Raw genomic sequence first — 13,767 nt, forward strand, 5'->3', positions numbered from 1 at the left:
CGCATGCGCGAGTTTTTAGACAAGACCACGGGAGGATGGGGAGGAGACCAAAAACAAGGAGGCGGGAGTTACCTGACGAGGCAGCCGGGTGGTTGGATGAATGCTTGACTACTGTTCGTTGAAACCCAGCCCCTCTGACTGGTTACTAACCATGAATATACAGGCGGTCCCCTACTTAAGAACACTTGACTTACATACGACCCCTAGTTACAAACAGACCTCTGGATATTGGTCATTTATTGTACTTTAGTCATAGGCTAAAATGATCAGCTATAACAGTTATCACAGGTGTCTGTAATGAAGCTTTAGTGTTAATATTTATTCTTATGACAACCCAACATTTTTAAAATCCAATTGTCGCAGAGACCAAAAAAGTTCTGGCTGGGATTACAATCATAAAATATACAGTTCCGACTTGCATACAAATTCAACTTAAGAACAAACCTACAGACCCTATCTTGTATGTAACCCGGGGACTGCCTGTAACTATATTTTTCAGGATAAAGGTAGCGTTAGAAATTGATAAACACATGTGCAGAAATCATAAAAAAGCACCTATAACGTACATTTTGCTGGTTTATAAGCGGTTTTCCAGGTGACAGGCTCCCTTTAAGTTTGTGAAAAAGTAGTAGAGGGAGCTTTTTAGGCACTGAAATGGGTTATTGTTGTAAAAGGTAAATTAATGATTAGATCACTTTTATGCCGCAGCTTTATAGGCGTTGTTCACAGGTTTAAAAACTTGGCATATTTCTTCCAAAAACAATGACACACCTGACCATTGGTAGTGTGTGCTGCAATACCAACACAATCTATGGTCGCTGTGGCACTGATTTTGGAAGAAAGCAGCCATGTTTTTTGACCTGTGGACAATGTGTGCGATTTTTAACATACGAGTCTATGGTGCAAGTAAAATCCACAAGAAAACTTTGTATTCATGTAAGCTCACATGTGAAAATGATGTGCAGATGACCTCAGGGTATGTTCATACAGAACAGTTTGGTTTAGCTTTTTTTTCCACCAGAAAAACCTGTGGCAGAAGGTGGTCATTTTTATATTGAGCAGATTTATCGGCTTGTGTAAGGAACATGCCCTATATTTTGTGCAGAATATTGTATTGAGGGCAGACCTCATTCTCAACATAGTGAAATATGCAAGTACACCCATAACAAGACATCACAGGCACTTTCTTTTGTGAACAGATCATACAATACAGTTATTTTGATGAAACAATAGCCAAAAACTATGAAAGCATTTTATTAACCAAACATGCACAGAATTTCCCCATTGTGCTTTTCATCTAACTAGTTTACATCGGGTGTGATGGCTCTTATTTCCATTCCTGCATCTCTTACACAAACTTCCGTTACACTCCCAGCGGTATACTTCACATGAATTCAAGTGTAGTCCAATTCTCAGATGAATACATTTTTATATTGATGGGGTTTAGACAACATTTTTCTAAATAGGGGGTTAAAGTGTCCCAGTCGAACCGTCATGTTTCCTATTATATCTGAACTAACGTAATTAAAAAGCAGGAATGATGTGAAGACTTAGACCTAACCTGGTCACTACTACCATAGACAGGGATAGTAAAACAAAGAAAAAAAACACAGGTAAAAACATAAGGTCCACCATAACAGGCACAACAATTCCAAAAATTGGAGCAACTCAGCAGTATTGACTGCAATTCAGTTGTCAGGGCTAGACAAGTGACCCATGTCTTTTGATCTGAGAGAGAGAGATGTGCTGTGTCCATTCAAGAAATCTGCCATTTAGAAAAAAGGTGGATTACTACACAGAGCCAAAAGTACATCTACCACCAGAATGAAGGACTGTATGCAAATGAGGGGTCAGGCTATTTTGCATACAGTCTTTCATCCTGGTGGTAGATGTTCTTTAAAAAAAAAATCTACCATTTGATTTAATGCATTATGAAGCAAACATACCTCGAGAATGCTGTAGCTACACTGATGCAGAATCATATCTTGTTTAAACCCTGTGCTGAGAGGTTTTTAGCTAAAAAACTATTATAAAATTCAGGACCTTGGGAAAGCTGGATCCACCTTACACAGCAAAGACAGGACTTATCAGCCAGAGCTGGATCACTCATACACAGCAGCTGGGGGATGGCGCAGCAATTGATTATTCTGCCTGGCAGGGAGAACAGTGATTGCATCATTCTCCGGTGTAGTGCATAACTAATGTAAGAAGAAAAGCGCTGGAGCCTGGTAAAGGAGCAACAGAGCTTCATTATCTTAATTTTATAATTATTTTTTCACCAAAACCACTCGGCTACAGCATTCTCAAGGTAGGTTTGGTTCATAGTGCATCAAATCCAATGGTAGGTTTTCTTTCAAGGAAATCTACCACCAGGATCAAGGATTGTAAACCAAGCACACTGACATACTGTCAAGTGTCCCCTCTGGCATGATAAGGAAGCTTATTTTAACAAAAAAAAAAAAAAGGCTTAAAACATTATACAAATAATGGGCTCTATCGCTGTGAACCCCTCGGGCTCATTGGCACAATTTTAAAGCCTTTTTTTTCTTAATAACAAGGACATAGGAAGCTAAATGACAGATCCTCCCAGAAGGGGCATATTCCAGCATGTAACTTTGCTTGGCTTACCCTGATCCTGGTTGTAGATCCCCTTTAAGCTCTACTTTCAGCAAATATTTGATATGGTTTGTGTAAGGAAAAGTTATCAAATTTTCCACTATACTTTCTGTATCAATTCCTCACTGTTTTCTAGAGCACTGCTTGCTGTCCTGCCATAGAACGCTTCTTTGTTTACTTCCAGTGGATAGAAATCTGTCTATGTGATGTTATGGACATTCATGTGCATTCTCTGTTATTATTCTCTTAATAGAAGCTGCATTTCCATCACATCACATGGGCAGATTTATATCCACCGGACATAAAAAATAGAAGCTTTTAAAGCAGTACAGCAAGCAGAGATCTAGAAAACTTTTCCTTACACAAGGCATATTTAATATTTGCTGAAAGTGGACAACCCCTTTAAGGACTGCCTCTGGGGCACATGAAGGAACAGAAGGCTGTGCATAAGAGGATCACTTCTACAGTCAGATACAAACATCAACCAATGTGATTAAACCAGTTTTCAGGTCCCCTTTCATTTGCTGCAAGTAGTGATACTCCCTTCAATATGCAAAGGAAAAAAAAACGTGAATGATGTAAGGCTGAGGTTGTATTTAAAAGGGACATAAAGGGAAAATTTTCCAAGGAAGAAAATTTGCAGTATGAACTTTTATAGTAGTGCCAATCTGAATGGGCTGTGTCTGGACCTTTAGTACAGCAATAGTCACTTGAGCAGGAGTATAGCGCATAAAATCTCCCAAAGAGAAAGATTAGAAAGCTCATCCTAGGAATGGCGGCTTGTGTATGAGTGTAAAAGGTGAACAATAAGGCCTCATACACAGAGAGCTCCGATACAACACCACAACACAAGGGTTTTTAGAAGATTTAAAGGGATTGCCATGTTCTTTAACCAAAAAAAAAAGATAGAGGTCATTTATCCTCTTTATGACTTTACTAGCTCCATCCTGGGACCAATCTTTTGCAACACTGCAAATAAGGTGCATAGATCTATTAATTGGAACTACATGTAAGAAAGCAAGTTCCCAGCTATGTAAGAAACTCAAAACTATCAACTCACAAACAAATGTTTCTAGAGGAGTATAAAACCAGCAAAGGAAACATATAAGTAAGGCACCGAAACATTGACTGCCGAAATTAATCCTTGGATGTATACTAGGCCTCATCTTAGATACAATTCCTGGTCAATTACACCAAATATTCTCTTTCACTTTTCTTAATGATCATTTTTTGTATGATGAGATATCCCATCGATTCAGCAGCTCTTATGTATAATATATCAAGCATATTATGTATGCAATGTACATAATATTTCTATATAAAATGTGAAATATAAGATTTCTAACATGTGCCTAACCATGCTTGGGTCAAACTGATGGGGGGATCTCTATAGGCTACCGTTACAGCTCTTATGGGGTGGTTCCTTAACTCTCCAAGGAGCAGATTTGATGAATAAGTATTTTGTAAGTAGGGATGCATCTACTCCTGTGTAAGAACAGGTAGGTTTTTCAGGAATTTGTCTTTAGAGAGCTGTACCATTCATGTACAGAGCCAATTGGTGGGTGCATCAGGGGTAGACCCCCTATCAATCAGGCATTAATGTCTTAAGTGAAGGATATATGTCATGAATAATAATATCCTGGAAAAAATGAACACTGCAAATGGTTAATGCTAATTTAAAGAGAGACATTTCTAAAGGATTCAGCTTATTGGTCATTCATGACATAGTTTACAATAGTTAGTGTTCTTACATTGCCATAGAGCTTTGTAATTACACATTGCTCCTAACAAGAGGGTCATGGTAAGGGGTGTGCACACAAGATGCTGCAAGAACATTGCTTGCAGTTACATTGTGCACCAAAAATGAAGCAATTACAATGCGTGTTCTGGAATGTTACAGGTTATTATCATGTGTTTTCTTTAGTTTTTCTTCTTCTGATCTGAAGAATCTTTTACATCCTCTTCATCAGTGTATTCTGTAGGTTCCTCTCCATCCCTCAGAAGCTTCCCAACATGATGGTACTTAACTGGAAAACAAGAACAGAGACAATCAATAGACACATTGGGGGTCATTTACTAAGGGCCCAATTCGCGTTTTCCCGACGTGTTACCCGAATATTTCCGATTTGCGCCGATTTCCCCTGAATTGCCCCGGGATTTTGCCGCACGCGATCGGATGGTGGCGCATCGGCGCTGGCATGCACGCGACCAAACGAAAACCCAACGGATTTGGAAAAACCGCCGTATTTTTTTTTTTTTTTAAATGTGTCGCGGAGCTTGCACTTACCTTCACTCAGCCCGGCTCGGTGTATTCCAGTGCGTTCCGGGGAACTTCAGCGCAGCAGCGCCACCTTGTGGACGTCGGAGGAACTACCTTAATGAATCCCGGCTGGACCCGAATCCAGCGCAGAGAACGTGCCGCTGGATCGTGAATGGACCAGGTAAGTAAATCTGCCCCATTCTCTTACAGACATCAAGTGTGCAGATCCGTACACTACTGAATGGCTTAGGAGTTGTGATGGAAAACTTGGTTTATACTTGGGTAAATATACCGTAGATCAAACAACCATTACAATTACAACTTACAGGTAAATTGGGATTCCCAGTCACTCAGAGTCTCCCTCTGGGAAGCGGTCAGATCTGACAGGTCATCATATGTATCAGTCAGGGCTTCTTTATCAAGGCAGAAAGTGGCCAGACCTCTTGATGCATCACGTCCGGCAAATATACCATAAGGTCCCTCTGAAAACAGAAAAGTTAGGGAGATAGATATCTTTATATAAAACATGTGTAGCGCTTTACAATTTTTTGGGGAGTCAGCAGAAATACTCTGCCTAAAAAATGTTTTCATATCTTAGAACAGATTCCAAATTGGGCCCATCCAGATCAGAATATAGCTACATTCTAGATCTTTCCAAGGGGGCCACAAGAGTCAATATTTCACAGAAAATACAAAATAATTACAAAAAAAATACATTGTGAGAGGTGCTTGCAGCAGGGTTGGACGAGGGAACCACACCTAGCCAGCCAAACCGGATACTTAAGATTTATGGCAGGTATAATCCAGGTACTGATTTCTATCATAAAGTCATGCCTGCTAGCAGACTTTATATAACACATACTAAGCCAATTATTATGCAAATGAGCCCGACTCTGGGTTCAATTAACAAGACGAGACTGGAGCCTCTAAGGCTCATTTGTATAATTTTTAGAGCCTTTTTTTTTTTGGAAAAAACAGGGCATAAGAGGCTAAATGACGATCAGATGATGCCAGAGAGGGGCACACACCAATATGCCAGTGTGCTTGGTTTACAATCCTCCATCCTGGTGGTAGATGCCCTTTAAGATGAAGGGCAGTTTTGTACATTTCAAATTCCAAATCTGTAGGTTACAATGACTGAATTATATCAAAAAGTATATTTTATTATTTTTTATGTTGACACTAACACCTTGGAAAGCAAAAGGTAAAAATGACAAGTGTATATGAGATAAAAAAAACCCCAATAACTCATTATTACTGCTGCCCCCTCTCAAATCTACCGACCACTACAGAACCACTGGATCAGCACTTTATGGCCCCATTACACCAAAGCCAACAAAGATTATAAGTTGGACTATAAGTTGAGGCTTATTGACACAGCCTCACCCACGGTAAATACGAGTGAGTAGGATTGACCACTGACAGATTTAATTGGGGTCAATCACATACACATTTCACTGCACTCCACTGGAGAAGGATAGGGATATAAATAAGTGACAACCTAGATAAATAATAGTTCACTAATGTATTAACCTCATATCGAAAAATTCATATTTTTTAGTCAATAAGTTAAATATTATCCATCCAGACTACTCAGATACAAAAATCTCGACATTGTGTCCACAACTATATTACACAGGACAAAGTTCCAAGTTCTCCGTCATTCATCGTTTTGCAAATCACTGCAATGTCCAACTGAAGGTTATACAATCACTGATCTTATCACTGCTGTCAGGGGCACAGGTCAGAACCAGCCCATGTGACAATTCCTGAAGTATATAGAAGAAATAAAGTGATATGGGCAGATTTATTAAAAGTGTCTAATATTAGAAAAAGTTTGGCTAGATGCTCCATACACTTGCAGTATTTACCAGACCTGAACCAGGACGGGTTAGCAAAGAGAGAGTTGAAGTTTCATGCACTTAGGTAATGTGATAGGATAGATGGGCTTTCAGAGCATGTTTGAAGCTTTGGAAGTTGGGTATTAGTCTGACAGTCTGAGGAAGAGCATTCCAGAGAATTGGTGAAGTTCAGGAGAAGTCCTGGAGATGGGAGAGGGAGGAAAATCAAAGATCACTGGCAGATTGAAGAGCACAGGTTGGACTGAAATGAGACGAGCCTGGGTGCTGCATTAAGAATAGTTTATAGAGCAGAGAGTTTAGTGAGAAGACAAATTAGTAGGGGGTTACAGTAGTCTAGACGAGAGGGAATCATAGATATTTTAGAGGTTTCAGTTGTAAGAAATGGGCGGATTCTAGAGATTTATGCAGCAACAGCGAGCAAGTGAATGAAAGGAGAGGTCAGAGTCCGGCACAACTCCACGACTGTGAGCCTGCTGCCTCACGATAATGGCGATACCGCAGACAGAAATGGAGAAGTCAGGGTTGGGTCATTTAGTAGATGGTGGAAAGATAAGGAGTTCAGTCTTAAGCTACATGCACACATCCTTATAAGTGACCAGTGCTAACCCTCCCCTCTCCACAGGGGGCCGAGAGGCCATACTGCAAGTCAGGACAGGGATAGGACCTGCTCCATCTTTTGCAGTGCAGCCGCCCAGCAGCAGTTCAGCTTCAAGTAGTGAGAGGACATGATGTTAGGGGCTGCAGAGAGGCAATGATTGCTGCTCTGTAGTAATGATTCCTGCTCTGTAGTAAGGCAGGGGTGGTGCACAAGTATAAAGTTGGGCATTAACAGCATAGAGATGATACTGGAAACCAAATCTGCTGATGGTTTGTCCAATGGGGGCAGTATAAATAGACAAGAGAAGAGGATCTAGGACTGAGCCCTGACTGAGGAAATGAGAGAGATCCAGAAAAGGAGGCACCGAAAGTGCGGTCATAGAGTTAGGAAGAGATCCAAGAGAGTACGTTTTTATCAGACCAATGGAGTGAAGCATCCCGAGGAGGAGCTGGTTGTCCGTAGTATCAAACGCTGCCAAGAGCATAGAACGAAACCAGATTGTAGGGGATCAAGGAGGGAGTTAGCAGAGAGAAAACGGGGCAGACGAACTTAGACCAGGCATTCCAGGAGATTGGAGATGAAAGGGAGATAAGAGACTGGTCGTAGTAAGTAGCACTGGATGGGTCCAGGAAAGGTTTCTTTAATAATGTAATTACATTGTAGAATTTCTTGAATATTGTACAACTATAATGCTATATGCCTGGCTAACAGGGCAATGTTTGGTAGGTAAAATGTGGCCAGCGTATGGCCGGTGCTTTCTGTACCAAACGGGATTGTGTGAAACCAGACTTTATCACCAATTTTTCTCTACTATCAATTTAAATGAAGAAATAACTTGGAAATGGCAATAAACTTGGAAAGCATCCTTTTTTGCGGATGTAAACAAACGAAACAAAAAAAACAACAACTATGGATCAAACAATAAAATGAAACATGGCCTGAAAATGGATAGAGTTGTGAGACTTGCATTATCTATAAACTTGTCCTTATGGTAACTGAATGGCATCAGCATTATTAATGTGTACAGATAGAAGGCGAGGTTTGGCAAGTGGGAAGTATTTTATTGTTTTACCTGCCTGACAAGCAAAGTACGTTCAAGGGTCAGTTCCAGGACAGTCTTACGATGCAAGCATTAGGGAAAAATTATTTATTTAGACGGGGGTCAGAATAGATGTTAAACACAAGACAAGTTCTCCCTTCATCAATGTCTGTTGCTCTTTTTCAGACCCTTCAAATGTATTTCTATTATGAGCTGCAGCTATCCAGTAGTAAAGGAGGACGGCTTTATTCCTGTGGTTTCTCTGTACAATATCAATGCCAGAAGCCATCTGTATCTGTAGCAACTAGTTCACATTGCATTTTAAAATGCAAATATAAGAGCTGAGGAAAGGAAATCTGCCTAACTACATTACTGTTAACCATTGTGTTTACAAAATATGTTAACACAATGTGTTAATGTGTTAACCATCTGTTAGCAAACTGCAAATATCAATACAGGCGGTCCCCTACATAAGAACAGCCAACTTACAGACAACCCCTAGTTCAGTGGTGGCGAACCTGTGGCACTCTGAGCCCTTTTTGTGGGCACCCGGGCCATTGCCCCAGCGCACCAGATAGGACTCTAAGAATCTTCCTGAAGTTCCAAGCAACATAAAAGATGCGGCTTTCAGTGATATTTTGATACTTGCTTTGCTACTTGGGACTGTAGGAAGAGGGAGAATGTGTAGACCAGGCCGAATTATCTTTGGAGGACCTTCTTCCGGTCCCACAATTCTATGTGTACAGAGGGACACTGGAAAGAAGCTAAAATGATGAAAATTTTCCATCTCTCTACTGTGTTGCTGTCCTCAGGAGGCCAATATGATTGAAAGTTGTTGAACAGGGAGCAACAAGTTATTGCTTTAACTTTTGGATGGCACCTCGCGATAAATAAGGGGGGTTTTGGGTTGCAGTTTGGGCACTCGGACGCTAAAAGGTTCACCATCACTGCCCTAGTTACAAACAGACCTCTGGGTGTTGGTAATTTACTGTATTTTAGTGCCAGGCTACAATGATCAGCAGTAACAGCTGCAATTAAGCTTCATTGTTAATCCTGGTTCTTATGACAATCCAAAAGTTTTAAAATCCAATTGCCACAGAGACCCAAAAAATTTTGACTGGGGTAACAATTATAAAATATACAGTTCCGACTTACATACAAATTCAACTTAAGAACAAACCTACAGAACCGATCTTGTACGTAACCCGGGGACTGCCTATATAGATGTTCACATTATGTAAACATTACAATAACGCCTTTTTGTAAACAAATGTTAAAAGCAATGTCATGATTCCAATCTCCTCTCCTCAGCTGTTGTATTGCGTTTCAAAACACAATGGAAACACAAGCGGCCCGTCCCCGTATGCTAGCGACTTTATATGCCAGACACCTGGTAAACAATAGTGTTGTTTGTTTGGTTTCTTTTCTGGTTTTTAATCTTCAGATTCTTTTATTTCTTAAGATATATGCTGGCAGTGAGAATTCTTCCAGGTATTATTTCCACAACTTGTTTATCCAGTTCTGATGTATTAGAGATATCAACACAGGAGGGTTGTTACATAAAGTGAAGGTTTATGCTGAGGCTACACATACAACATGTCATGTTACATGAATATGTATATGTCACAAGACGTAAAAAATATAAAAGGCATGACATAAAAAATAAACTCCTCCTACAAGATACACACAAGTCATGTGAAAATACTGCTATGTCTGTATGTAGGGTCCTGATCTGGTGGCTCATAAGAGGACTAAAATACTCATGATGCATCTTTTTTAGAGGTCATAAATATCAGGTCCGAAACCCCGAACATCCACCGCTCTACAGTTTGATGCAGTAGTGGTGCTTCAGAAAATGTCTTCCTCATGGATCATTTATAGCTCGGACTAGAAAAGTGAATAGGGGCGAGCTGCATTAGTGGGTATGAGTTGGAACGGGATCTCTCCGAATACAGTCCGGGAACCGTTCATAAAAAATATGGAACCAAAAGATGACATGGCTGGAGAATATAGGAGGGCTGTTGGTGATTCTCCTACATTTATTGCTATTACCAGGTACTGCCTCTATACAATGTATGGCAAGGACTGCAGAGGCCTTATCACTTGTTTGAACAGTGCTGGCCAACTGGATGAAGGACTGTGTGCAAATGAGCCTGAGGGGCTCCAGGCTCCATTAACACCTATGGATCATGGAGCCCCTCTGGCTCATTTTCATACAGTCCTACATCCTGGTGGTAGATGCCCTTTAACACTGGGGTGACAGGCGTCGGGCACTAATCTAATACTGGTGATCATTGAGGCTATACCTAGCTTGTTTCCAGTGACTGGCATCTGCAGGAGGGCATGTCATTTATGTCACCCTCAACCCTTTCACATTATACAGGCAGTCCCCGGGTTACATACAAGATAGGGTCTGGAGGTTTGTTCTTAAGTTGAATTTGTATGTAAGTCGAAACTGTATATTTTATAATGGAAGTTTTAGACAATTTTTTTTCTTTTGGCCCAGTGACAATTGGAGTTTCAAAATTTTTGGTGTAATTGGACCAAGAATTATCAATAAAGCTTCATTACAGACACCTTACAGCTGATCATTGCAGCCTGGGACTATAGTAAAGCATTCAGAGAGCTTCACCAGATGTCACCGTGGGCAGAGGGGTCCGTCTGTAACTATGGGTTGTCTGTAAGTCGGGTGTCCTTAAGTAGGGGACCGCCTGTACTATGATTCTAGTATGCCGTATATGGATCAACTCACTGTGGTGCATGCGGTTAAGCAGCTAGCAAAAGCAATATATCTGCCCTGTGTATGCACAATGCTCTCAAATATAAATCAAACTTGGTATTCACACATATAAACCTAGTCATGATTGTGGTATGATGATGCTTTGTCATCATGACAACAAATTGTGCCAGAAACTGCCTGTGTAAACACAACCCGTGGACTATCCTGGCACCCGAGATTTCCTTTTAATCTCTGCCTTTCAGCCCACATTTGCTGTAGACATGTGAGATAAGTCTGAAAGTTCAAGGCCACAGCGGGTGAACATTAGCCGTCATCTCCAGCACTTGCCAGCAGGACCATGACTGGGGACAGACCACTAATCTGCTAGGACTGACAGTCCCAAGAGGTGCTGCGGAATATCCTGCATAGTCATCGTGTCATATGTGACGTCCTATAGATTACAAGCGCCGATGACATCATACAATTGTTTCAAATGTGATAAATGTAACAACTACATTAAGCTTCTTATTCTATAAAATAAGGGAAGACCTCACGGAACTGGAGAATATTATAGGGAATATCTCACCCCAGTCTGGATTACAGGAATGTTATATTACTATATATTCCTATAGTCCTCACCTGGTCCGTAAAACTTCTTTCCTCTTGTCACATCAAAGACCTTTCCGCTGATGGCCATGAGGATGCGGGGGTTCTGGGTGCCATCATATTCCTTCAGCTGAGCCAGAGTGAAGTCTCTCCTCTTCATTTTGGGGAGCTGCTCCTCCCTGGGCTCGTCTGGTGGGGGTCTGTCCCCCCTGAGGATCTTGTAGAGCAGGTACAGGCATAGGCACAGGAGGCAGATATTGAGGGGAGAGGAGAAGATCTCCTGCAGGATGCCCTCCTCTACCTTCTCCTCCAGCTTCTCCTCAGCCATGATCAGTGAAGTCACAGGGCACTCAGCACACACTTCAGTATCCGCACCTGCAGGGTGAGAGACAGCTTACACCCCAACTCACACCGTACACGTTATACTGCGTAGAGGAGTATTCACACAGTCCGTTTTCCCACTGACCCAGGCACATATCATGTGTGACTACTCACCAGCACTGCTCCGTGTTGTCCTGTGCACTGGCGCTCCCCGCTGCTGGCTGCTCTGCCTCCCGCACACACAGGGATTGGCCGGAGCCGCACATTACACAGGAAGAGGAGGCTGCTCCGGCTCTGCCCCGCCATGGTGTTCCAGGTCAAGTGTCGCAGCTCGTTATGAGGGGCCATGGCTGACACTGTACCGGGGCACTAGTGCTGCCGCCATCCCTGCACACCAAACTGCAAAGAACGCCTTCATTTGCATCAACTGCTGCGTTTTTGTCCTTGTGCGGTTTCTTAACTTTTGTTTTGGCTCTAGTCCAGTTTTTTTAAGTTGGCCATCGGTTTCTGAAGCCCCTGGCCACAAGCTGACTACGGCTGCGGTCACACGTGGCGTTTTGCTCCGTTTGTAAACGCAACTGGGAGGGGCACGGACAAAATACAAATTGGGTTTCCACCGAATGCATGAGTTTTGGAATGAACACTACATGCTTTGCATTACTTAGACGCAAAATGTGGTGCTTATTCCAAAACCTATGCGTTTCGGCGAAAACGCATATGCGTTTTTTCAAAGTCTCTACCCCCGCCCCGCCCAGTTGCATTTAAGATTGCCATGTGTGAACGCAACTTGAAACCTGATGGGGAGGGGCTTGGCACGATCACCTATGTGCTGCCACTGAAACGCGTGTGATCAGTAAGCAGCACCACGTGTTTAGCATTGTTAATGCAGCCGCAGGAGCCAGGGGCTAGTCACAGCTTTCTGCCAGGGATCTCTATGTAGCTAAATAGAAATTTAAGGTTTCTACAAAACATGGTATGCAGTTATGGATCTCGGTTAAGGTTCTCAGAGTCTACTTATGGGTATATAACATTCGGGTAGGAGATCACTCACTGTTAGAAGCGCCATATGAAGGCATTTTGCCCAGATATCATTCTCTGGCTACGTTCACACATTGCCGTCATGGTTTCAGTAACCAGGACAGCAATGTGAAAACAGAGACGTACAGCGACAATAGCATATAAGCACAAGCAATATATAACAAAATATATAATACTACAACACATGCACAAACAGACACATACTTCTTCATGAATCTGGCCACCCCTGCACAGCTCCGACAGAGCGCACCACTTTTTTTTTTTTTTTTGGAGCACGTGTAACACTGGACCTGCATCACTGGACCCTCTCCATAGCCGGTAAGTTTTTGCTGCATATTGCAGCAAAGGCTTACCGGTAACACCCGCGATCGGTGCTAGCAGGATGGCGCACATGGACGCCGCCATCTTTTCTAGGATCGCTGCTCCCTGTTACGTCATCGGGGAGCGGCGATCCGTCACCATGGTAGCCTCGGGTCTCACGAAGACCCGAGGCTACTTCCGGTTAACCCATGCATTACAATGTGCTATCAGCACATTGTAATGTATGAGTAGTAAAATACACATATACTGCCATACTGTAGTATGGCAGTATATGATAGGATCGTGCAGACACCCTAGGGTTAAAGTACCCTAGGGAGTGTGAAAAATACTAAAAATAAAAAAAAAATTATAATAAAAAACCCTAAAAACTCAAATCACCCCCCTTTC

The 13,767-nt window shown here is 42.0% G+C and overlaps 1 protein-coding gene across 1 annotated transcript; it reads right to left on the reverse strand.

Moving 5' to 3' along the window:
* Positions 1 to 298: 298 nt before the first annotated feature.
* Positions 299 to 12,335, reverse strand: PGRMC1 (progesterone receptor membrane component 1). Its single transcript, XM_072123995.1, has 4 exons — positions 12,196 to 12,335; positions 11,734 to 12,075; positions 5,203 to 5,358; positions 299 to 4,643 (listed from the first exon to the last, which is right to left on the reverse strand). The coding sequence occupies exons 2-4, from the start codon at positions 12,026 to 12,028 to the stop codon at positions 4,537 to 4,539; spliced, it is 558 nt and encodes a 185-aa protein (XP_071980096.1). The 5' UTR covers positions 12,029 to 12,075; positions 12,196 to 12,335; the 3' UTR covers positions 299 to 4,536.
* Between the last annotated feature and the right edge of the window lie 1,432 nt (positions 12,336 to 13,767).

The sequence above is a fragment of the Engystomops pustulosus genome, chromosome 9 (assembly GCF_040894005.1).
Source record: "Engystomops pustulosus chromosome 9, aEngPut4.maternal, whole genome shotgun sequence".
In the NCBI taxonomy this organism is placed as follows: domain Eukaryota; kingdom Metazoa; phylum Chordata; class Amphibia; order Anura; family Leptodactylidae; genus Engystomops; species Engystomops pustulosus.